At 41.4% G+C, this 26,813-nt stretch overlaps 1 protein-coding gene across 6 annotated transcripts in view; it reads left to right on the forward strand.

Annotated features, from left to right (window-relative positions):
• Window positions 1-26,813, forward strand: part of TTC21B (tetratricopeptide repeat domain 21B) — a 77,070-nt gene that overhangs the window by 13,103 nt on the left and 37,154 nt on the right. For 4 of the 6 annotated variants that reach the window (XM_075000603.1, XM_075000601.1, XM_075000605.1 and 1 more), the window contains exons 6-14: window positions 1,004-1,161; window positions 1,528-1,612; window positions 4,311-4,409; window positions 5,619-5,811; window positions 10,448-10,545; window positions 11,088-11,288; window positions 14,905-15,034; window positions 15,654-15,811; window positions 19,124-19,342. In XM_075000603.1, coding sequence (XP_074856704.1) covers window positions 1,004-1,161; window positions 1,528-1,612; window positions 4,311-4,409; window positions 5,619-5,811; window positions 10,448-10,545; window positions 11,088-11,288; window positions 14,905-15,034; window positions 15,654-15,811; window positions 19,124-19,342 — 1,341 coding nt within the window. The other 2 variants (XM_075000607.1, XM_075000606.1) reach the window with 2 other exon arrangements.

A 26,813-nucleotide genomic window follows, 5' to 3' on the forward strand; every position in this document is an offset into this window, starting at 1 on the left:
ACTTGTGTATTTATCTTCAGTGTTTGGCAAATATTAATCCTTACAAAAGCCATGACACTGAATGTATTTAAGTGAACTCCCACGCACTCAGGCTGTCTCTACGCGAGCTCCCAACTTCGAAGGGAGCATGGCTAGCAGGGTGTTGGGAGATTACTGATGAAGCACTGCGGTGCATATGCAGCACTTCATTAAGCTAACTCTCCCCTGCGGGAACTTCGAAATGCTGGCTTGTGTGTAGCTGCAGCTAACCCACAGGTACTTGGAAGTGCCCAGGCTATTTTGAAGTCCTTTTACTTCTCAAAATTGAATTTACTTTTGAGGAATAAAGGGACTTCGAAATAGCCTGGGCACTTCGAAGTACCCGCGGGTTAGCCGTGGCTATGTGCAAGCCAGCTCTTCGAAGTTGCCACAGGGGAGAATTAGCTTAAAGTGCTGCATGTGCACCGCAGTGCTTTATTAGTAATCTCCGACACCCTACTTACCATGCTCCCTTTGAAGCTGGGAGCTAGTGTAGACACAGTCTTATGGTTGTTAAGCATTTTTTCTGGGCATTCAGCAACCCTTCAGTTTGCTACGGTTTGACTAAGGAGCCAATCCTAAATCCTTGGACATATAGTAAAAGTAAAAAGAACATTAAATATTGCTTCCAACTCAGTGAATGTCTGTCTGTTAGTGGTTCGAAGTAGGAACTTGTATTCCCCCTTAATATGAAAGATAACAACGTTATGTCCTATTCTTTAAATCCACTAATATGTTTTCATTTTCCTGTTTCCCCTGATTGACAACTTATAACTGCAACTAAAGGTACTTAAAATGATGCAGTCTTTGATTTACTTTCTTTCTGTTTATACCGTCTCTCATACTTAAGATGAGTAAAAATATCAGTAAGGGGAAGAATGTCCCTCTATCAAAATGTTTGTCAGTGTATGTTTAAAAATACTTATGAATCTTGATGCTTTTGCAAGAGGATGGTGGTGATAGGAATTCTTTTACCTCTTTCTAGGCTCAATATTTTGAGATGCGTCAGAATTATTCAGGAGCTTTGGAAACTGTGAACCAGATAATAGCAAACTTCCCAGACTTCCTTCCTGCTTTCATAAAGAAAATGAAACTACAACTAGCTTTGCAGGACTGGGAGCAAGCAGTTGAAACAGCACAAAGGTTCCGTACAGTATACATATATGTCCACATTGTACTTGGTTTCAGTTATTAAGAACCTTGGGAAATGTGCTAGTGGGTTTGCTCTTGTGTTTAAATATTTAAAAACATCTGTGCCTCAATCTTCTGGTAGCGATATAATGTGAGATAACACTGAGGTCAATTCCTCTTTAGATTTGATTCTCCAAACTCAAGAAGAGGGTTTTGGAATCAAATGAGCTGTTTCTGTTGGATAAAGAAGAGCTTTTCTGCTAAATTGTTTATAAGCTGGCCTTTACACAATAGAGAATTTGGTGAAATTGGAGTCAACAGTTCTCCCTTAAAGGAAATAGCATATCATAAAGCAAACTGACTCTTGATTTTCCTCAGGTTGTTGCAAAAGGATGCTCTTAACTTGGAAGCCATAAGGATGGAAGCTCTTTACTTTTTATGTAGGGAAGGTAATATACCTGAGGTGAGTCTGTGTAGCACTTTTAAAGCATTGAATTATTTGAATCAGTAAAACATTCAGTGTTTCTGGTTAGAGTTCAGTAATTGTTGATCCCTTTAAACTTCTTATTTTCTGTTAATAAAATGCTATCAGCTTTTGCTAGTAATTCTATAACTTTCATCCTGATAGCCCTGTTATGCACTGCAGTACTCTGACAGTTAAGACCCTGTATTAGACAACATGTCCCTCTTCTTCCTGCCCCATTTCTAGTGAGTAGTTATGTGGCACCAAAAGTTCCTGCTTCCTTTTTTTTTATTTTTTCCTTTCTAGGGTTCATTAGTTTGGATATGTATGCATTTATAGCACTGTTCAGCTGTTTTGAAGAGCCTTTTTAGAAGTCTACTTAATTCTTACAAAAATTAAATATTTTATGTACATTATGCTTTGTTCACATTTCAGGAGAAATATGCTTCCATATAGTTACCACAAATTTAAATAAAGTTAAGTAAATTATTATGCAAATACTAGTAGGTCAAATTATATTAAGAGTTTAATGACATGAATGGAGGTGTTCGTATATTTCAGGCATTTCTCATTTTTTAGAGAAATATTTGTATGCTACTATCACAATTCAGAACAAATAATTGCATAAAACCACTAGCATGTATTAAAGAAATGTAAATATAGAATCTTAATGATGCATTTTAATATGTTGTTGATAATTTTGCAATAGATCACATGATTTAAAAAATACATTCTGATTGACTTAGCAAATGAGGTAGTGTTTGGGGAACAAACTCCCAGAAATGTGATTTCTTAGAAGTCCTGCACATGTTTACACTGGAAGATTTTTTTTGCAGAACAGTAATTTTTGTCAACAAAACCTGTGAAGCGTCCACATTCCCAAGGTGTAAAGTAACAGAACATAGTACTTTTGTTGATGGCTGTACCCTGTTCCCCATGATGAACAGTGTCAGTAGAAAGCTGGTCTGGACATTTTGGGGAGCCCTGTGTTGATAGATGGGGCTTTCGGTACACCGGCCAGCCCTGCCTGCTATGCTGCCAGTTGACCATTTTGCTGATAGAGTGGCTGGGCAGTGTCTCTCTCTGTCAACAGAGTGGATTGCGATCCACTTGGCAGTTTGGCTGCAATCTGTCGACAGCAGCTTTGTCAGAAGATACCTTCTGACAAAAAGCTTCTGTTGACAAATCCCTGTAATCTAGACATAGCCTAAGTGGGGTTAGCTGCTTTTGTTTTTTCTTTTGCCTGCCCTTTTTCCTTCCTCAGACAGCTTTGAAAAGAGGATGTTTTCAACCGCATTTCTAAAAGGAGAAAGATATCCTGTGGAAAAATAGAATTTTGCAAGAGTGGTCTAAATCAGGAGTGAGCAAAGTGAGGGGCAGGCCCTCCAGGGGGTGCGGGAGGACATGAAATTTTCTAAGAGGGGGTGTAGAGCAATTGGCTGCTGGGTCTCAGGCTTATGCATCTCATTAAAAATGTTGAAATATGTTACCGTTTTTATGTCTGTATACTCACATTTATGTACCGATGAATAAGTTTTTACATTCTACAGGCTTATTTTCTTCCACATGCTGAAAGGTTTGTTTTTTTTAAAATACGAACATAATGGAAGTTTCCGTTGGTTTGGATTACAATGGACAAGTTGGGGGGGCACTGCTGATTCCAGGGACGAAAAATGGGGCCTAAAATAAAAAGTTTGTGGACCCTGGTCTCAATGAAAGCATCTTGAATTTCTTAAGTCTGTGAACATTGGCACTTCTCTTAATAACCATAGTGCTGGTGTCATATTAATTCCTGTCTTTATTTTCTGTGAAAAGATCTCTTTTCTTAATAGTGTTTTACTGGTACACAGTTAGAGAACGTGTGGATGAGTGTAACTATAGTGTATCGACACAGTGAGTAACGATTTTTTTTCTTTTGTCTGGAACCATCTGCTCTTTACTTTTTGAGTGTCATTGACGTCATAAGCAAAGAGTTGGAAGAAAGTCGGGGAGGACTTCTCTTACAGTCCCAGTCCTTTATGCTGGAAAAATCCTTGCTGAGTCACAGTAACAAGCAGTTTCACTGGGTACATAAGCTCTAAATTTTTCCTTCAGAGGAACAGTAAATTTCTTGTTTTATACCACCCCCAGCTTTGTTGGCGGATGGCCATTTAATATCTGTCTTTTGCCTTTGAGGAGCTAGTCTGCTGGCATTCCCCAGAACCAGGAGATATATGAATAACATCATGTAGCATTTTGTACAAAATATAAATTGATAGAAGTTGTAAATGTGGTACAGTTATTATTCTTCTGCTTCATGGCTTGTTCTCAAGCTAAAACACCTTGCAGGTAAAGAAGCTCAGTGTGATTTCTGGAGTATTGGGATTTTTTAAAACTTCAATTTTTTTGGATGTTTGAAAAACATCCAAAAGTTGTGCTGACTCCTGTTTTGCTTCCAAGCTGATTTTAGTTACTGGTTCCTGAAATAATCTGTCCCTTTGGTGCAAGAATAAATCTGCTTTGTAACAGCCATTCCAGGGTATTAGTCTTCTAAGAGTTGTCTAAAAGTTATTCGCCACACTTGAAAACACATTTGCTTGGATTGCATTACTAAGATACTTTTACATCTTGGAGTAAGGCTCATAAGATATGCTTCTGGAATTTGTGATGTTCCTTGTCGTGTTCCTTACATATTGATCTTTGTGTTTCATTCACCTAGGCTACAGCCAAGCTGGGAGATCTAATTAATGCGTTGAACAAGATGGAACCCCATAATCCTCAGTTATTTTGTGAAATGGCATTAGCTTTCAGTAGAACAGTGAGTGTACATTTTTTTTCTTTAACAAATGCAAATAATTCTACATACCGTTTTTTGATTTTTGGTAATAGGTTTTAAGCATCAATGAAAACATCCCTTTGGGAGATGAAATGGGTTGATTGTATTACTTGGTCTCTGTATTTGAAAATGTAGTGTGTGGGCTACTGGCCAGTCACTCCTGCTTTTTCTCACACAAAGTGTACTGCTTCTGCTTTTGTTTGGTAAAGCCATGAGCCATGGCAGTACCAGTGAAGTTGCGTGCAGATTTAGAAGCACAGCTTTGAAGTGGATTGCATTTAGAAGGGAATGTTTGCAGCAGTAAGGTCTGATTACATAATTTTTAAAATAAAAACATAAATTATGCAGGAGTAGCTTTGATTGCAAACACCTAGAGGAGCTTCACTTTCTATTGGAAAATAAATATTTACAAAGTTCTTGGCAAGTCAATGAGAGTTAAAATATGTGTCCAGAACAAATACTCAGTCTGCCAATTACCTAATTTCAGAAGACTACCAAAGTATGAAACAAATGCCTCAAGGTAAAATATGAGCTTAGTTTCATATGATTACTCAAATGTGCAATTCACAGGCTATTTGTAAATGACTTGCTGTTGACCAAAGCTTTTACAGGGTGGATCTGTTCCGTTTAATTGTAAAAAAGGAAACAAATTTTACTGACTGAACTCTTTAAACTCCCTATCTGATGATAGCATGTCTTACATAGAAACACAAATATTTGAAAATCATTGCAGGGTAACTTAGTCATTATTAGATATCTTAGTCATTGAGAGGCTACTAGTCTGGCTGGTGGTACAAATTTGTAAACAGACTGGTCGTCTAAGTGTTGTCACTCATCTTTACCCAAGATAATAGTGCTGTTTTACGCTCAGGCACAGATTTGTAAAGTATCAGTACATTGTCCTGTAGTGTTGAAAACTGCGTGCTCAGTTTTGATCTCGTGGGCATGTGTTGCAACTTTTTTTTCCGTAAAACTAACTCCCATACAGAGGTATGCCGGAGAGGTGATTACAGAAGAGGTAGCATTTTGTTCTTTCCTGGCTGAGATGAGTGAGGACTGAGTACTGCTATTTAAAATGTAACGTGCAACCTCCTTTAAAGATTCATTGTAACGTTGACTTATTTTTTTCCCTAAAATGTTGTGAAAATGTTTAAGATAGAAAGATTTCATATGTAAAACTCTTAACTTTAGTGTGGCCGAAACCAACTCATCCTTCAGCAAACACAGATCTTAATTGAAAGAGCATTTGAGCTGGCATCCCATGATTCTGAAATTGCTACGGAACTTGGCTACCAGATGTTTTTACAAGGGAAGGTGAAAGAGGCTTTAAAATGGTACAAAACTGCCATGGTGCTTGATGAGACAAGTGTTTCTGCACTAACTGGTATGGCATGAGATCTTTTCTGTTATTTACCGTTTATTTAAAGGACAAAGATAACTTATGTTCCAATCTGTTTTATGTACTATTTATTTCCTGTTTTATTTACCGTTGTTACAGATAATGCATAAGATTAATATAACAAACATGGACATTTTCACTTCTTGGAGCATTTTTCTTGTTTGGATAGGCCTTTCATTCCTGACCAGAAGCGCAAGAGGTTTTTCTAATGTAATTTTAAGAGAAACACAAAATAGTAAAAGGAATTAGGGACAAGTGTAACTTTTGGCAATGCTTTCAATGAATATATTTCTAAACTGTCTAGATTTCGCATTTATGGTATTCCTTTAATTGTTCTTTTTATTGGTCTGGAAACCTTTGAAGCACTAAAATCGTCATTGTAACATTTAATGAGTAAACACAAGATGCATGTTGAGGAGAACATCTCTAATCCTTTTGCAAAAAGCTTAGCCTATTTTTCTAATTTGCAGCTGCTTTTATGCATTAGAGGGAAATTTACAACTGGGGCAATAAATTATGTGTGTTTTAAAGAAATGGTAAATTTCTGAATTTCTTCACTTTCTGTTTTGTGTTGATTGCTGCGAACACGTTAGTACTGTCACTTGATGTGCTGAAACACCACTGAAACCATCTTCCTGCCCTTGTGGTTGCCCTTCAACTTTGTCCTAGAATTATTAATAAGTAAGTCATTTTATTAAGTGGAAAAGGTAGGATTTGGGTGGTCATAAGAAACAGAAGGCAGAACAAAGTATGTTACTAAACCAAATAAAACAGAACACGCAAACTAAACTTAATACATTAAAGAGACTAATTACATGTAATATCTCACTCTCAGAGATGTTGTCCTTTCTCCAGTTTAATCTTTGATGTTTCCAGCAGTCATTTTGGGTGAGGTAGCCAGGGAGAAGTGGCTACCTTGATTACCTCACTCTTAAAGAAGATTTGCACAAGGTGGGACTCCATTGTTTGTATGACACCCCTCACCCTCCCAGCTACTCATGGAAAAGTACGTGGTGTAAGGTGAATTCCAGTGTCAAGTGACATGGTTGCACATCTCTGCAAGACCTTTCTCTGCCTACTTCACAGGCTGACTCATCCATGTGCAGGAAGGCTAGGCTTCATTGTCTCTTAGCTAATAGGCCTCTATAACCCCGAAGTATAATTAATGGTCCTTGTTTAGCATGATTACATTAATAATGGATTTATACTCTCTATTCCTGACTTGATCTGATGTAGCCTGATGCTACATGTGTACAAATGGGAAAATCATATTCATCAGATTATAGTTTTTCCAGTGATACCTTACATGAGGTTTTTCACATAGAGCATATTCCAGCTGACTTATTCAAAAGCATATTTTCATAAAGCCTGTGGAATGCCCTACCATGCTTTCATTGTTGCAAAGATAACTCTGGCTAGGGACATTATTTCACAAATCAAAAAACATTGGTATACAGTATTTCCATGGGGAGTAGGCTTCTCTTACAGACTGCAAGTCTGTCACAAAACTCTCCTTTCACATATCTTCCTGACAATTTTTTTTGTGCCATCAGAAAGCAACTGCAAGATACTGCCATGTATCTCATACCAACAGGGATTGTAAGGCGGTATCTTGATAGTTGAACGTGTTTGTTCAGTTTCTCAAAAGAAAAATGCAGCTTGCAGAGGCTAATTTAGGCTGGGGGGGGGGAAGGGTTTGTAACATGTAACTCAGTGTGACTGAAGCCAGTAACACTGGATGGTCTTTTATTTTTAAACATTTATGTGACTTGTACACTCATCCGTCATTAAACAAGTTCTTTACTTAGAGTACTCGCTTAAACAAGGCACACACATGCTTACCTTTTGTTCACTAGACAAGTGCACTCCCCCGCTAATTGGAGCCTTACCCCTTCCCAGCAGCAGCCTGACCCCGCCCCCACTGGCCCTGTGTCTCCAAAACACGGCAGCCTAAAACCCTTCCCCACGGTTCCAAACTGCCGCAGCCTGACTCCGCCGGCCCCACGGCCCCAAACCGCTGCAGCCTGACCATCGCTCGCACACCCAACCTGTAGCAGCCTGAACCCCACCTGCCCCACGGACCCAACCCACCACCAGGCTTTAACCCTCCCTCCTGCTCATGGCCCCAGACTACCCCCAGCCTTAACCCTCTCCAACGCCCCGCAACCCAAGGTTCACGTACCTTTCAAAAGCAGCACCCCATACTGCCACTCATTCACTGAATTCGGAGCACTTGGAACCAATCAGAGACTTTTACATGTAATTCAATAGGAATTTAGTGTCCCTCTTATGAGTTTTCACCTGCGAGCAAAAGTTGGAAACCAATTGTGCTTGTATAGCGAGGGATGAGTGTAGATGAAAGCATAAAAAAAAAGTGTATCGAAGCATCTTTATTCCTTCTGAGGTTAGAATAGATTTAAACCAAGGCATCAGTTCTTAGGTTTTTTGTCTGTTCACTGTCTTGTAGTGGGAGTACAGCTTGATTTATTCCTCTGCCAGCCTTAACTCTTCTATACCTCACCGTTGTTGTCATCACCCAGAGCTTCTCTAGTTCCAGGCACTAGTGTTATGAATCGTACTGCATGTTTTGACACTTGTGAGGTCTGAACTTTGTTTTTCTAATGCGGTGCAACATTTTTGCAAACCACAAATATCTATAAAATCCAGTATCCAGTTTTCTTGGGGATGGGAGCCTTGTTTTTTTTTGGGGGGTTTTTTTTTTTTTGGTCTGTTTTTTTTTTGTTTGTTTTGTTTTGCATTTGTACAGTATCTAATTAACCTTGTCCTGTTCTAGGGCTTTTTCACACTGTAGTAAAGCAAAATTCATGTCTCAGTAACACATTGAAGCCTGTTGAGAGAACAAGCTATCCTGAGCATCCATGGCTAAAACTATGAATATGTTCTTGTCATTTCTGCTCAAAGTATAGAACCATCCTGTCCGTAGGAAGGTTTGGGGCAACTGTCCAAGGCCCTGCACTTCAGAGAGCCTACAGTGACCTAAGCGACTCGTGTGGGACATGGTGCCAGCAGCAGGGGTTGAGCCCCCACACTCACTGATGTGGCAGTGGTGGGAAATGGAGTGATGGAGCTGGCAGAGCAAGAGTGGATTGAAACTGGATCACTTTGCCTTATAGTGCTGCCACTGCTGCTAAGTGCAGGGGTGGGCCATGTCCCTGCTGCTGGTGCCAGGTTGCCCAATAACCCTATGGACTGCATTGCTCAGGGGAAAGAACTTGTGGGAGGGGGTGGACTGGGGGTGGGGAAGAGGTGGAGCAGGGGTGGGAAGAAGTGGGAATTGAGGGACTCCTCAAGGGATGGCCCTGTCAAAGTAGGTGCAAAAGGGATATCATTGCAACCTAGACCCAATACTTACCCTAGTCTAACAGATTTTAAAGTATTCAGATGTTACTGAAGGCTTGAGAAAACCTATTGTGATAAAAATCTGATTTCCATAAGGAAAGCGGAAGAGGGTCGGTGATAGTTGATAACTTTTATCATGAATTTTGTACCATTATTCTACCATGACTCTTTACTTGACTGTTGTGTGCAGGCAAGGTACTGAAAGTTCAGTGAGCACCACCTGTTCTTGGTCTTTTTCTTGCTTCTGTTATATTTATGGAATGTTTTCATGTTATCTTTTATGTCTCTAGCTAGTTTGAGCTTCTTTTGTATTTTGAGCTTTCTAATTTTGTTCCCAAATACTATTCCTTAGAGGCTAGGTGCTGTGCAAGAGGGGACCTAGGCCCACACACTACTCTGGGAACCTCTGGCAGCAGCAATTTCCTGCCCTTCTTCTCTCCCCTTTTTGGCTCCAGTTCTTTGAGCCACTTCCTTGTGATCCCTGCACCTTCTTGTCCCTTTAGTCAGGGCCATAGCCTGGGAGGTAACAGGCTGGAGCCTTTCTCCAGTCCCCCTGAGCCTGTTCAGCACTGTTCTCTCAAAATGCTTCTACTACTTTCCTGGTCAGAGCAAGAGTGAGATACTCTGAAGCTTGAAGCCTTTTTTAGGGCCCAGCCTGGTCCTGGCTGGCTGGCTGCTCATGCCCTGATAGATCAGGATTGCACCAGCCTCCTCTAGCTTGTCTGTAACTCTTTCTCAGCTGGAGTGGGCTTTCAGCACACTACAGTATTCAAAAACATCTCTGTTAAAAAATGTGTTTGTGCCATGTGTGGTTTTTTTTTTAAGTCTCAAGTACATTGCAAGAACTTGGTGGATAAACTGTATCCTGTTGTGTTATGTTTCCAAAGAAAAGTTTGGATAGTGGAAGTCACCCATCAGCACAATTCTTGTGCTTTGACAGCTTTTGTTAGTTGTTCAGCTTCATATAAAGGAAGGACCGTTGCTGTAGAAAATTTATGTTGTAAATAAAACTTGTGCATCTGTCACAAATCTTTATTCTTTGTTTTTTCCTATTGCTCTGCTCACAGAAGGCTGAGGAGTTGGTACAGGTTGAACTTGTCTAATCTGGAACTCTCTCATCCATCAACATAAGAGAGGTTCAATCTGTATTTCAGCCATAAAGAAAGTGTGATGTATGGAGTGACAAAAGGGGGGCCTTTAGATAGCTTGAGTGTGTTGCCTCCATAAAACTGAAAGTTAAGTTAAATGTTTACTGTTGCAGGAATTATCCGATGCCAGATAGTTGAAGGGCAATTAGAAGATGCAGATCAGCAGTTGGAATTCCTTAATGAAATTCAGCAGTCCATTGGGAAATCTGGGGTAAAAGACAACTTCTCTGAAGTGTTTTGACTCTTGTTGTGGCCTGCTTGTGATGACAACAGTTTAACATCTTTACTTTTTCTGGAGCAGAGCATTCTTTACGTAGGAGGGTTTACTCAGAAATTTGCATTTTCTCTCTCTTGGTTAAAGTGAGTGTTGACCTGCGAGAGGAGAACTATTTGTTTACTCAGATTTTTTTCCTTGAGTGTGGATCGAATGGGGAAAAAGATGTTCTTTTTTTAAGTGCTGGTGTTGACAGTGATAAGTTTCAAAATATGTACCTAGAATGGTTTTTAATTATATCATATAAATTGAAAAAGAAATGCATTGTATAGCAAATTTTGTGCACGTTATAGTGATCATTCTTAATGTTTTGAGTTGCATTATATAGTTGTTTTTATTCCTAAGTGTAGCTTTTGTTAAGATTATTGTATCTAGCTATTGTCTTGAAATTATAGTTTTGTATGATATTAGCAATATAATAAAGTATAATAAAACTAGTATAGCTGGAGTTTAAACTTTTTTGTTTTGTCTTTTTGAAGGAACTGTCTTTCTTGCGTGCTGTTTTAGCTATGAAGAAACACAAAAGACAAGAAGAGATTATTCATTTGTTGAATGATGTTCTGGAAACTCACTTTTCATCTTTGCATGGCTTACCTCTTGGTGTACAGTACTTTGAAAAACTGAACCCTGATTTCTTGCTAGAAATTGTTAGAGAATATCTTAATTTTTGCCCACCACAGGTTAGTATGAAAACTAGAATTTATCCAAATACTCCATTTTTCATATCTTTTAACAACTACAAGTAAAAGAAATTATTTGAAAATAATTACCAGAAGTATCTTTATTAGAGCTGTCAAGTGATTTAAAAATTAATCATGATTAATCGTGCTTTTAAATAATAAAACACCATTCATTTGAATTTTGGATGTTTTCTGTATTTTCAAATATATTGATTTCAGTTAAAACACAGGATACAAAGGGCACATTTTTCTTTTTGGTTTTGATTACAAGTATTTGCTCTGTATAAAACAGAATATAGTATTTTTCAGTTCACCTAGTACAAGTACTGTAGTGCAGTCTATTTATTGTGGAAGTTAAATTGACATATGTAAAAATACAATAAGGTCTCAGAGTACACGAGACCAGAATACGCGACCCTGCTCTTACGCAGCTGACTCCTGATTCATACATATACAGTAAACCCTCGAGATACCTGCAACCTCCAGCCCCCATGAACCTGGCTCAACTTCTCCCCCTCACCCCACAGCCTTAACCCCTCCAGTCCCCCTCCCACATCCCAGCCCACTGCTCAACCCCTTACTTGTGCAAATTTCGGGGTATGCAAGGATTGCGTGGACTGCAACCCTCACGTATCTTGAGGGATTACTGTAATGTAAACTGCTTACAAAAATAAAACAATGTAAAACTTTAGTCTTCTAGTCCAGCCAGTTGATCAAAAATAGTTTTGTTTACATTTGCAGGAGATAATGCCATGTGGTTTTTGTTTCCAGTGTCACCTGAAAATGAAAACTGGTGTTTTCATGGAACTGTTGTAGCCAGCTTTGCAAGATGCTTATGCACCAGATGTGCTAAAGATTTGTATGTCCATTTATGCTTCCAACCACCATTCTAGAAGATATATGTCCAGGCTGAATATGGGTTCTTCTTGATAACCGTCCACACCAGTGTAGGTTGATGCATATTCATTTTCGTCATCTGAGCCAGGTATCACCAGCAGAATGGAAGGCTAATTTTCTTTTTTGGGATTTGGATTCTGTAGTTTCTGCATTGGAATGTTGCTCTTTTAAGAATTCTAAAAACATGTTCCACATCTTACCCTTCTCAGATTTTGGAAGGCACTTCAGATTCTTAAACATTGGTTCCAATGCTGCAGGTCTCTTTAGCAATCTTACATTGATACCTTCTTTGCAGTTTCTTAATATGTAGTGAATGCATTCGTGAATGAACAATGTGCTGGTTCATTATCCAAGACCTCTGTAGCATGAAATGTATGGCAGAGTGTGGGTAAAACAGAGCAAGAGTCATACAATTCTCCCCCAAAGAATTCAGTCACAACTTTAATAGATTATTTAATGAATGTCAACTGCATGAAATTCTGTCTTCTGTAGTGGTGGCCAAAGCATTAAAGGGGCATATGAATGTTTAGTATATCTGTCATGTAAATACGTTGCAATGCAACCACAGAAGTACCATGTGAATATCTGTTCTCATCTAAATAAGAAGTGGGCAGCATTGTCTCCTTTAAATGTAAGCAAACTTAGATTGTCTTAGTGATTTGAACAAGAAGTAGGACTGAGTTGACGTGAAGACTCTAAAGTGTTACCTTTTTTATTTTTGAGTGCAGTTATGTAACAAATAATTCTACATTTGTAAGGTGCACTTTTATGATGAAGAGATTACACTGCAGTACTTGTTTGTGGGGAAAAATACTATTTTGTTATTTTTACACTGCAGATATTTATAGTAAAAAATATAAAGCGAACATAGTACATTCTGTCATGTTGTAATTGAAATAATTATATTTGATAACATACAAAAATAAGTAATACATTTCAACTGGTATTCTGTTGCATAACGGTTCAGTTAAAACTGTAAATAATCCTGATTGTTTTTTAATCATGATGAAATTTTTGAGTTATTCACTTGAATTGTGATTAATCAGCCCTAATATCTATTATAGGAAACAAAAATGTGTTTGAAATTTTTCGCAGCTGTGTGCTGGCGTGGATGATAGTCTACATCTTGTTTTCTTCCTACAGAATGCAGCTATTTATATTTGAGGAGTGGTTAGGTTTAAGCTGCTGTACATATATCTCTATATACAGTTATTTGATATATTGTCTGATCTGGAGAATATAATAGAATAGAACTCAGTAACTTAATGTGACTACTAGATGATGATCATGTAGTCATCTCAGACTTCTCATACGTGGATTCAATGCTGTTTTCTACTTACATGCAAGTACAAATGAATATAATGGTATTTTTACTCTTTAGCGTCAAACAAAAAATTAGCCATATTGTGTTGTTTTTTTTGTGGCTGAAGATGGCATCCTGTCACATGTTGGTCTTGAAACAAAATATTTGAGACTCATAACTATGGTCAGCATATCAAGGAAGGGGCTGTCAACTTACTACTTTAAGATATTATACACAAGTGATTAGTAAAAAAAGAATTGGGCGCAGCGGGGGAAAACCTCTTTCAAAGGATGTTACAGATCAAAAAAATGTTAACCAGTAATTGTTGGGAATTCATTTGCCATTATACCGTTCCAAAGACGTCTAGCATATGTTGACAATTTGCTGTCCTATAATTATTTGCTCTATGTACTAATGTCTCAGGAACAGACATTAAGCTCCATGGTAGTATGGATGCATCCCAACTGCTGTGGCAAAAATTTGAGTGAAGTGACATAGGTTTAAGTCCAAAAAGATGGGGCTGTATAGTAAATAAAATAGCACACATAAGACATGTAAATCTGTTTTTTAAGCAGCATCTCATCTGAAAAACATTTCTTCTTAGAAAGGTACACACTTTTTATTGGTCTGCAGAATTGGAAAATGGAGAAGATGAATAGCCTGCTACCATCATGGCTGTGTCTACACTTTCCAAAAACTTTGAAATGGCCATGCTAATAGCCAAATCGAAGAATACTAGTGAGGCACGGAAATGCATATTCAGCACCTCATTAGCATGCCACCAGCTGTGGCACTTTGAAATTGCCACTTTTCTCTCCTCCGCGGCTTGTCTACGTGGGGAGCCTTTTCAAAAGGATCCCACCAACATCAAAATCCTCATATTCCTATGAGATCAGTAGCTGAGTTTCCCCCTTCTTGCTCTCAGTGTGCTGCTGACTCCCAACAACATAGAGGTGCTGTGGTAGAGGTCTTCTGGGACCCCGAGGGAGTGAGGAAAGAGCATGGCAGAGCTCATGTTCACACAGACCTCCTGCTTACCTTTTCCTTCCTGCATATACATGCTTTGATTCACCTCAAGCCAAACTGCTGCCATAATTTGGAATAATCTGGCCCCAGTGTAATGGACCAGTTTGTGTACAGCCAGAGAGAAAAGGCCCAATTCTGATTTTATTTGTGCACATCTTAACACTGGTCATGTCCCACTGACCTTAATAACTGTTCTATTCATTTGCACTGGAATAATATGAGTAAAATTTGCCCTTTTTTTTTTTTTTTTTTTATTTCACTTCATAGTGTCATATGCTTTTTCACTTCTTAAATTTTTTGGATTCTTCAGCTGAGCAACATTAGTAGCACTTTCTTTTTACTACTTCATGCTCCTAATGAATTTGAGTCAATATGTTCTTCTCTTTCTAGCCTGTGAATCCAGGACAGCTCCCTTCACCACTGCTCAAACACTGTTCCTCAGTTCTTGAAACTGTGGTAAAAACTGTGCCAGGTCTTCAACATGCTGTCTTTTTAATTGCAAAGGTGAAATACTTATCAGGTAAGATGTGTATGATGCAAAAATGCAAATATGTTTTCTTAGATAAATTTAAAATATATTTTTCTCCATTGTAAACTACTGTATGACTAAAATATTATTAGCTGATTCCTTAGTCTGTTCTTTTCTGACACATTACTAAAATTATTATTGTTATTATTTTTGCTTTATAGTTACATTAAAAGGGACTTGTGAAAAAACAGAAATGTAACATTGATTTTCCTGTGAAGTGAAGCCTTTTAAAACAGAAATCAGGACTCTATGACTCAGGGACTGGGATAATGAAGCAATTTCTATCTACTTTGTGGTTTTGTTGCCCACTCACAAATGCAGGATAAAAATTATTCAGTAGCTGAGATCATCAACAATGTTAAATATATGCATATCCTAAAAGCAAGCTCTGAGGGCTTTGTTGGTAAAATATATGAAATGCTATCGTGTTAGTAGGTGTTTTAATGTAGATAATCCTCCTCCTTACACTGGTTGGGAGTTAAGTTGGCTTAACTGCATTGCTCTGTGTTGCGAATTTTTAGTGCAGCTCTGGCTTAACTAAAAGGCACTTGACTTCAGCACTGGGCTTTGATTTTTGTTTTCTTGTTTTTCACTTTTTTTAAATCATTAGGTGATATTGAGGCATCCCGCAGTATTCTACAGCATTGCCTTGAACAGAATCCTTCTTATCCAGATGCTCATTTACTTATGGCTCAGGTTCATTTGTCCCAAAACAATTTTAAGCTCTGTTCTCAATCCCTGGAACTCTGTTTGAGCTACAATTTTGAGGTGAGTTTGAGCAATGGAATTAAATTGTTGTATTCAGTCCATTCTGCAAGACTTCTGCCACAGTTTGCACAGCAAGATGCATGATTTTAATACTTAGTTACCTTTTCACTGCAAGCTTGGCATCTGAACATATTTGCCAAATGAATAATTTTAATTGCCAGGCAGTTGGGAGTGTGATGAAGTCAGGACTCAACATTTGCCTATTAAATCACCCCCAAAGTATCAGAATTTTCTTGAAGTACAGAAGAAAGTTTTTTTTTCCTTTTCTAATTTCTCCCTCTAGAGAATGATTAACAGAAGTAAGTATTATATTATAGTATAAGTATTATTACTGTACAGTCAAACCCTGAGATATGCCCATTTGGGCTACGAGAATTCAGGTTTATGAACAGCTTGATTAAGGACCACTACTTCACCTTACAAGACATTTACTCGAGTTTACGAGTGCCTCGGTGGAATGCGGACACCCTGCAGCTGGAGAAAGTCAACCCATCCTGGCCCTGCCTCTGCTTCTCGCTCCTTGGGCAGCTAGGCGGTCTCCTCTGCCCACCCTGCACAGCTGTGCCTCGGGCACCGCTTGCCGTCTGGTGGCAGTTTCCCAGAGCCCCCAGCCCAGCCTTTACCTGGGGCTTGTCTGGTCTCTGCCTTGGCGCTGCAGCAGTGGCACACCCCAGCCCAGCCGGTAGCTGCAGGCTCCCAGGCGCTCCTGGGAGATGTGACTGTTTGGCGCACAGTTCATCCTGGCCCTGCCCCTCTTGCTCGTTCCGCAGGCGGCTAGGGGGCTGCTGCTGCCCACCCTGCACAGCTGTGCTGCAGGCGCTGCTTACCACCTGGCATCGGTTTCCCGGACCCCCCAGCCCAGCCTTTACCCGGGGCTGGTCTGGTGTCCGCCTCAGCGCTGCAGCAGCTGTGGCCACTCCCAGGTGCTCCTGGGAGATGTGGCTGCTGGGCACACAGTTCATCCTGGCCCCACCCCTGCCACTCACTCCCCGGGCATCTAGGAGGCCGCTGCCACCTGCTCTGCGCAGCTGTGCCCTCTGCCAGGTAAGCGTAAGTAAATTTTGGGGCTCAGGAACACACAATTTTTTCCCATTGAAATTAACGGTAATTACATTTTCGACTTACAAGAATTGTCCCGAAGAGGAGTTTTTCAGGAACGAATTACCCTCATAAAGCGGGAGAAGACTGTATAGAGAATCTCTGTAGTTCCAGAGACATCTCACAACAAAGTTATGAAAGGTTTGAAAGAGAAAATATAAGATAGATGGCCCAAAGTTGTATTGCTGTGCAAGAAACCTGGGAACAATTGTTACTGTTGGTATTTTGTTTGTTCCATGGTCAGCAAAACTAGCACACTAAGCAGCGATAGTTCTGCAGTGGCTTTTCCCACTCAACTGTTGTGGTTGATTCAGGGCCTGGTAATGGTTCAGGGCCTCAGTACCATGAAAAGTACTGAGATCTCAGGTCCATTGAAGTCACTGCACTACAGGTTGAACCTCTCTAATGTGGAACTCCCTCATATGGCAGCATCCATAATTTGGCACGATTTTAGTTAGCCAGATGATCACTTACCATGGGTGTGTGCCAAGTTTTCTGTGGTCCCGTGAAGTTTGTTTATAGCCACCAGTCTTGGCTGTCAGTGTTCTGTGCTGCTGTTTAGCTGCAATTTACCCCAGCTGTCTTCTCAGAGCCCAGTAAGAAGTGGAAGTGTAGGTAATGGGGTGGACAGTATTGAGCTCCCCTGGTCTGGCACATTTTCTTGTCTGGTACCAGTCAGGTCCTGAGAGTGCTGGATGAGAGAGAGAGATTCAGCCTGTTCTTACATGCTTAGAGTTAAGTGGTTTGCTGGGCGAGGGCCAAATGTTCACCATTTTGCAAGACTGAATTCTGTATGAGTATCCTAATAGCGATTTGCAGGAAGGCTGATGTGAGACAAGCTTGTTATTTCCTTTCTGAAATATTTTTCACATCATCTCCTGTTCTCCAAAGACTGGTATAGGGAAGCTGAAGGAAAAAAAAAATCATACAATGTGCTTGAAGTTTACACTTTCCATCTGATCCACTTAATATCAAAACATACCAATTCAAGCTGGTGGTGTGGATGAATGCCACATTGGGTTTGTGCGTATAAGTTAATTGCCAAATTAGATATATCCTGGAATGATCCACTTCTGTTTTAAACTACTGTACCAATTTACTGAAGCATATGTGCTGTTGTGTACAGTTCAGGAGGGAAAACACTTGGAAAACATCTGTAAAAAGCAGATTCATTCTAACTAGTGGTCCAGTGCAGTAGTTTTCAACCAGTCTGCCGCGTCACACTGGTGCGCTCTGATAACTGTCCAGGTGTGCTGTGAAATTACATCCATTTCCCCTCACTGTGGCTCTTTGCAGAGCCACTGTGGGAAGGAAATTTGACAGTTCCATGCCAGCTGGGGCTCAAGTGGCAAGGCTGCCTTAGTCCCAGCTGGCACGGGATTCGTCGGTTCCCCTTGTGGTGGCTCTTTGCAGAGTCTCTGTGAGTAGAAATGCAGACCCCACAGGACGCTGTTTGTGCTCGGAGGCAACTGAAATACTGCTTCCAGGCCGAATGAGCTGGCGGGGAGTCTGCTTCTACTCTCTGTTGTGGCAAGGGGGAGGGAGGGCAGGAGCAGGGAGGTGGCTTAAATGCAGTGTTGTGGCTCCAATGGGCTGGTGGGGAGGGTAGCCTGCTTTCTGTGGTTACTTGTTTACTCAACGTCCCTAGCATACCATTGAGCAGATTTTGAAAATGTCTGCTGTCTAAGAGGGCGTATTCTGTGGTGGATTTGAAACATTAATGCATTTGATCATGTTTTGCTTGTTGTATGCTCTACTGTGTTGTAAATCTCTTGAGTAATACTGTAACCATAGTAAATATAAGTAAATGTGTTGTTTTTGAGCAGTTGATTCAGCTGAAAAAATGGGTGTACTGTAGAATTGTCTCACTGAAGTGTGCTGTCTTATTCACAAGGTTGGGAACACCTGGTGTCGTGCACGCTTTTTCATCTCAAGTTCAAGGTTCTGACTCGTGAGATTGTTTGTTTGTTTGTTTCCTTTGTATTGTTTATGAGGTTTTAATTTAAAAAATTGTTTTGCACATTCTTTGAATACAGCTATATTGATGAAAGTAATACTGCATTTGCTAGACAAGTATAACATGGATTATTAGCATTCATTATCTCTTTCTAAATATATTTTAGACAAATTAGCAAATAAACATCTTTAGGAATAATTTAATTTTTAAACAATAAGGAGGAATACAGAAACTGATTGAAATGTGTTATATTTCAGGTGAGAGAACATCCCTTATATCACTTAATTAAAGCCCAGACCCAAAAGAAGATGGGAGAAATATCAGAAGCTATTAAGACCTTGCAGATGGCAATGAGTTTGCCTGGAATGAGGAGAGCTGTGGCTTTCTCAAAAGCAAAAATAGATGAAATTGATGCAAGTGATCGTGTATCTGTCTTCCTGGAATTGGTAGATGCTCATCGCTTGAATGGAGAACAGGTATGACAATGAGCAGTTTAATAAAATACAGTGTATATTTGAATCACAATATAAACCTCCTTTATTCCATTAACAAAGGCATTTACCTCTGATCAAGTCCATGGCAAACATCTACTGTACTTAACAAGAAGCCTTAACTTTAGCAAACTTAACAATTCTACAGACCTAGAAATACTTGATTTCATGGGTTTTTGGAGTTTGGTTCTGAGGCTGTTCTGGGACACACATACAAATTCTTTGAGAGGTGTCATTGCAGGTGCTCTGCCATTAGTGTGTGTGCCATCCAGGCGCCTTCAGTTGGAGATTTGTCCAGCAGTCTGGTGCATTGCGGCACAGCGTGGCAGTTGGAACTGTGTATGCATGGCCTGTGCCCTCCAGTTCCTTCTTTACTATCCCGGCTTGAGATGGAGCTCTGCAGTCATCTGCAAAAAAATAGTATTAGAAATAGTTCATAGTTATTTGTTGTTATTTAGAATAGTGCAGTTAGACTTAAATTAGTTATTGAGAATAATGTATTCAATTTTTTTTTCTTCTTTGTTTAAAATGCTGTGTTCACCTGGCTTTAAGTGGTGTTCTACTTGCCGTGGTGCTGTGCTGGTATCAGATGGGCACGCATAATGAGTCCACTGCTTGGGAGAAATCCTACATCCCTCAGAAATACCCTCCCAGAGGCAAACTAAAAGCTAGGGCTCATGGGGATAGAGACTTGAAACTCAAACTCATTTTAATGGAGAAGTCTCTCAGGACATCCTTGGACTTGGGCAAACAGCCAACACCAGTTTCATCTCCCTCTCGGTTTCCCCATACAAAATTGGTACCAAAAAAGAGGAGTGCATCCGTGCCTTGCAGAGATCACCGTGCTAAGAAATGGTCAACAGTCAGTCACCTCAGTGGCACACAGGGCCCTTTATATTAGTATATATGATGCCCTCATCACCTTAGGTACAGGCCATTCAGCACATAAGTCCTGTAACTACCACATGGGCACTGAGGCCCGGGGCACAAAACAGTCAAAGTTGGCCACAGCACCAACTACACTGCCCAAAACAATGGCACCTTTGGCACCATCTACAGCTCTGGCACCTTTGGCACCAAATGCATTACCAGTGCTGGGCAGCCACATGGCACTGAACACCAAACTACCCCTGGCACTGACAGTGTTCTCCACTCCTGCACTGATACAGCTAACACCACTGGTACTGCCTTCATCATCTGTGCCAATCTCTTCCAGAGTGCACAGTGACCTGGTATTGTCTTCTACACCATAATTTCTGCTATTCAGTACCAACATTTTTCCATATCAGAGGGCATCACAATTCACAGCACTGGCACTATCACAATTCTCAAGTGATGATAATGGCAGATAAGCACCCTTTTCTCCTCATGTGTCTCCTTGTCTGTGCGTTTCTCTGGTGCTGCTGTCTTTATTGTGGGCCCTACATCATTGTAGTATGCTTCAGTGATATGGACATCCCTGGATGACACCTTCCTGGCCCTATCCACTGTTGTACTGGAGTCCCTGTAGTTCATACAAGGCACACTCCAGTTGCTATGCTAGCCCTAGGAGATACATTAGTCGACAGAGGCATCAACCAGACACTCTTCCATGGATGGCAGAGGAACGAATATACCAAGTGACTTATCCTGAGCTGGAGGTGTCCCCGGATGTGTCATACCTAACTCACTCGTCTTCATCGTTGGATGACGTGGTAATGCCAACTGCTCCATCAGCTGCTACTGATGTGTCACTCTTCCAAGAGCTCTTCTGCAGTGTAGTGGCCGAGCTTAAAATAGCTGTAGAGGTGGTTTCCAAAACACAACACGAGCTTAGCGACATTTTACAAATGGCAACATCTGCCAAAATTGCACTCCCTGTCACCTTGGCAATTCTAGATCTAACAAAGACAATATGGCAAACACCTGTTACCATACAGCCAACTTGTGAAAGAGCTGATAGGAAATATTACGTACCACTGAAAGGATCACATTTCCTTTTTACCCAATCAGCCCCAAACTTCTTAGTGATAGATGTGGCTCACCAACAAAGCAGACAACACTTTTCAATCAATGCCAACAGATAAGGACAGCAAAAGATTCTCTTTTTGGTCGGAAGGTGTATACCTCATCAACTTTTGTAGTTCCAGGTTTCCAGCTACTCAGCCCTTCTAACCAATGCAATGACAGAAACTATACCAGACTCCTTGACTTTGTGCATGATGTTCCAGAACCTAAAAGACCACAATTTAGAACAATTGTGGGAGAAGGACAGTCTATCGTCTGCACAGCATTATGAGAGACACTTGACGCTGCTGACTGCGGCATGATCTACGGCTATGGCTATGGTAGTGCATATGCAATATTCAGACTTCACAAGCATCCCACAATGATGAAGCGCAGCGTGCCAAGTGTGGTAAAGCACTCACTAGACCGGGGGACACAGCCAACTAGTATTTGCTCGGGCATCTCATTTATGCCGCAGAACCCACTGCAATTCCTTACTACTGATGCATCTCGCATGGGCTGGGTGCACATCTGCTCAACCAATCAGCCAGTGTTGCAGGAGGCTGCTCTCTATATCTGTTCAGGATTCAAGCAGTCCATTATGCTTGCTGACATTTTCCCACCTCTGTTAAAAGACTAGCATGTACAAGTGATGATGAACAACATGGCTTGCATGTTTTATATAAACAGGCAGGGAAGAGCCAGGTTTCAGCCAGTTCTCACTCACTATATTCAGAGATAATAGTAGTAGGCATCCTTCAGTCTGCATAGACTATGGATCGCGCCCTTTATAGTTTCAATTGAGGACTTCATTTACAGCATCTACTGTGACTATGAAGACCCACACGAGAGTGACAGACATTGCTGCATCTCTTGCAGATGTGGCGGGTGTCTGGCAAGTCCTTAGTTTGCTTTCTGTGCACTCGCTTCTCCTCTGCTAGCTGTCTGATCCTCATCTCGCCCTTCTGAAGGCCCTTGTGTAACCCCTGCCTCCATCTGCTGCGGTCGTCTGCTAGTTCTTTCCAGTTGTCCAGCTTGATGTCTACCTCTCTGAAGTCTCTCTTGCAGACATCTTTGTAGCGCAACTGGGGGCGTTTGGGAGGTCTTTTGCCAGAGGCTAGCTCACCATACAGGATGTCTTTTGGAATCTTTCCAACATTCATCCTGTGGACGTGGCCAAGCCAGCGCTGCCTGAGGAGGGTGTGCATGGTTGGGATTCCAGCTTGCTCGAGGACGGCGGTGTTGGTCAGTCTGTCCTTCCATGATATTCCAAGGATGTGCCTGAGGCAGCGCAAGTGGAAATCATTCAGCCTCTTTTCCTGGCGGGCATACAGGGTCCAAGTCTCACTGCCATCAAGGAGGGTGCTGAGGATGCAGGCTCTGTAGACTTGCATTTTGGTGTGCGTGTACAGCTTGTTGTTATTCCACACTCTCTTGCTGAGTCTGGACAGAGTTGTGTCCGCTTTTCCGATCCTCCTGTTTAGCTCAGCGTCCAACGACAGGGTGTCAGTGATGGTGGACCTGAGGTAAACGAACTCGTGGACGACCTCTAACGTATAGTTGTCAATGCTGATTGATGGGGATTCAGCAACATCCTGACCGAGTACGTTTGTCTTCTTTAGGCTGATGGTAAGCCCGGAGTCCTTGCACGCTTTGGAGAACTGATCCAGCAGTTTTTGAAGCTGGTTTTCTGTGTGAGACACTACAGCATCATCTGCGAACAGCATGTCTCTGATGAGGACTTCCCACACCTTAGACTTAGATGAGCTGTCAGAGAATATATGTATGGAATTTCCACATATACAAATCTCAGCAGCTCACATACCTGGAGCGCACATCTCTATGGCAGATGTCTGATTCAGGTGTTTTCTGTAACAACATAAATGGGAAATCAATACTTCCATTCTACAGGACATATTCCTCAGTTGGGGACAACCTGTGGTAGACTTTTTTTCAAAGTCCCAGAATATGAAGAGTGCTCTCTTCTGTTTTGAGGGCAGTGGTGCGATGAAGATCACAGGGAGCTGCATTCAGCATTAACTGGTGGAAACAAACATTGTTATGCCTTCCTACCCACTCCTCTCCTCTCTAGGGTGATACAGAAAATGTGCACAGACTGAGCGAATATAATTCTCATAGTACCATCTTGGCCAAGACAGCCTTGGTTCTCATTCACCATACACATGTTCACACGTGCCATGATTCAGCTTTTTTTCTTCACAGCCTGATCACCATAGAACCAGGTCACCACTTACACCCAGATTTACGAAGATTCTGACTCACAGTGTGGTTCCTCAATGGCTTGTGTCTGCAGAAGTAGACTGTTTGAATCAAGTCCAACAATCTTACTGCATAGTATGGAGTCGTCTACACAATATTCATATAACTACAAGTGGAAGTGATTTTACCATGTGGTGTGCTAGGGAACACACAGACCAATGACTGCACCGATCAAATCAGTGCTTGACTATTTACTTCCCTTGACACAAGCAGGCTTCTCTTTGAGTTCCATTAGAGTACACCTCGCCGCAATAGTGGTCTTACATCAGAGAACAGAATATGGCTCTGTTTTTGTGCGTCTCATAACAAAGCACTTCCTGAAAGGACCACACATTCTCCACCCAGAAGTGAAATCCCCCTGGTAGCCCATGGGACCTAAACCTCATCCAATTATTGACATCATTTAAACATCTCATTTCCTGCTTCTTGGTTAATCTATCGATGAAAGTTGCCTTTCCTGATGGTGATCACATCTTGTAGGAGATATAGTGGCTCTCATCTCTGAACCACCCTATACCACATTTTTTAAAGATGTCATGTTACCCCCACACCCACATTTTCTTCTGAAGATATTCTCTTTTCATATTAATGATCACATCCACTACCAGTCTTTTTCCCAAAACTTCATGCCAACACCTTTGTGTCAGCCATGCACGTGTTGGAGGTTGGAAGAGCCCTAGTGTACTACTTAGAATTAAAGTCTAGGAAAATAACATGATGATTTGTGTCTATAGATAATCATCGTAAGGGACTACCAAAATCAAAGCAGAGGCTATCCTGGTGGGTCATTAATTGCTTAAAACTTTATTATGAGCATAGAACGATACAACCCCGTTGTCCCTTAATAGGTCATTCCACCACTGCTGTATTAACTTCCACTTCCTTTTCGCACAATGAGCCTTTACTAGAAATTTGTAGGGCTGCCACATGGGCATCCTGTCACACATTCATTTAACTGCTGTGGCCTTACACAGGGCTCGAGTAGACACTCAAGTGGGTGTCTTCAACCTTTTGACATTCTGAAGCCCTAAGGGCTACTGCTATTTAGTCACCAATGGTGGAGCACCCACAGGAACATCTGCTGAAAGAGGGAAGGTTAGTCACCTGATGCAGTCACTGAAGTTCTTTGAGACGAGTGTCCCTGTTGGGTGCTCCATTACCCTCTTTCCTTCCCTCTGCTTTGGAGGCATCAGAATTTGTGGTAGCTAAGGAACTGGAGGGTGTGGGCCAAGCATATGTGGTTCCAACTGCCGTGGTGAGCAGCGGCGGCACCATGCGTACACACTTTGCACAGGACTGCTGGACAGGTCTCCAACTGAAGGTGCCAGGATGGCACCCAGACCAATGGTTGAGCACCTGCAGGGATACTCCTCTCAAAGGAGTGCAGTGACAGCACCAGGTGAGTAACCTTCCCTTCTTTTCTATTCTTAAAGCAGAGGTAATTTTTATAGCATGCACAGATACTGCTCTGAGCATGCACAAAGGGAAAAAACGCTCATCTTCCCTTTAAATGTGAGAATTTACTTTAAAGTCAATTTGCAATCACTTACTAACATGCCATGATTAACCATTGTGATGTTTGTAGTTGTATGAGACTGTTACAGAATCATTGGGTCAATGTTGTCTTGGTGCTGTATTGTCCCTATGATGCACCTCCTTCAGTATGACAGTCTTCCTTTGGCGTTGCATTCTCAGGAGATGAGCCCAAGACTCCACTAACTCCTGGAAGTGCACATCTAAATCTTCAGCATGCCTGTCTCTCTCCATGAGCTCCCTTCAGTGTAGGCCGTCCCTAGGATGGTGCATGGTTCTGGACAGACCTCCGCCTCCTCTCCAATTCCTACCTCTTCCTGTCCCCACTCCTCCTTGCCCCACCCCCACTCTAACCATTTCCCAAAGCTCACGACTTCTTTTCTCTCGAGCAACGCTAGAAGCTAGCAGAGCAGCAATGAGCATCCCCCTGAAGTGCAGCAATCCCCCAAAGAGTAGGTCCTGAGGCAACCTGTCTACTTCAAACCATCCAATGGATGGGACAGCTGTGTCTCAACGAGTCCAATAGCTTTGAACCAAATTGGGGGTGTCCAGGGAGGGACAGCATCCACACCTAGAGGGAGCAATGCAACCCTAATCTTTAGAATATATAACTCTCAACCAGTGTGAAAACAGAAGGGTTATTGTATGCTTGAAACACAGAACAAGAGGTTCTCCAGGGCTGTAAGCATAATGGCTTAGAAGAGTCCATCTGGGACTGTTCTGCATCCAGCTAAAGATGCTCTTAATCTCATCCAGAAGTGACCACTCCTTCAGCCCTTGCTATTCCTCTTGGCCAGAATCAGCTGTCTTCAAAGCTGGGGAAGGACTTTGGGCCATCAGTTGCTATGTTACAAGGCATCCAGACTGCTAGGTAGGGTTATGCATGGTCCCCCTTCACTTTTTCTCACTACATTGGTAAACGAGTGGCACATAGGGGAATCTGAGGCACGTGCAACATTGATGCAAAACATAAAGAAAATTTCCCACTTTGTCACAGAGACATTTTGGCTAAAGTATTCGCCTAGGCTGTGTCTAGACTAGCCCCCCAACTTTGAAGGGAGCATGGTAATTAGGATGTTGGGAGATTACTAATGAAGTGCTGCGGTGCACATGCAGCACTTGATTAGGCTAAATCTCCCCCGCGGCAACTTCAGAGTGCCAGCTTGCGTGTAGTCACGGGTACTTTGAAGTGCCCACGCTACTCGCAAGTCCCTTTACTCCTCAAAATTTTGAGTAAAGGGTCTTCAAAGTAGCGTGGGCACTTCAAAGTACCCGTGGCTACACGCAAGCTGGCACTTCGAAGTTGCCGTGGGGGAGATTTAGCCTAATCAAGTGCTGCATGTGCACCCCAGCACTTCATTAGTAATCTCCCAACACCCTAATTGAAATAGTGAGAGAGGTATCAGACACCAACAGGGCCTGAGCCCATGGGTATTGATGTTGATGATGATGAACATCCTAATTACCATGCCCCCTTTGAAGTTTTGGGCTAGTCTAGACGCAGCCCTGGTGTAGCTGATCTTCAGTATTACCTGCACCTTGGAATTATATTTGATTTGAAGGTATGTTTCATAACAGTACATACTGTAGTATAATTTTTATACAGGCAGCTATGTTTGCTGCCATCTTCCTGCTACTTGTTCACCTTGTGTAGATT

This window comes from Carettochelys insculpta, chromosome 8 (genome assembly GCF_033958435.1).
Source record: "Carettochelys insculpta isolate YL-2023 chromosome 8, ASM3395843v1, whole genome shotgun sequence".
NCBI lineage: Eukaryota > Metazoa > Chordata > Testudines > Carettochelyidae > Carettochelys > Carettochelys insculpta.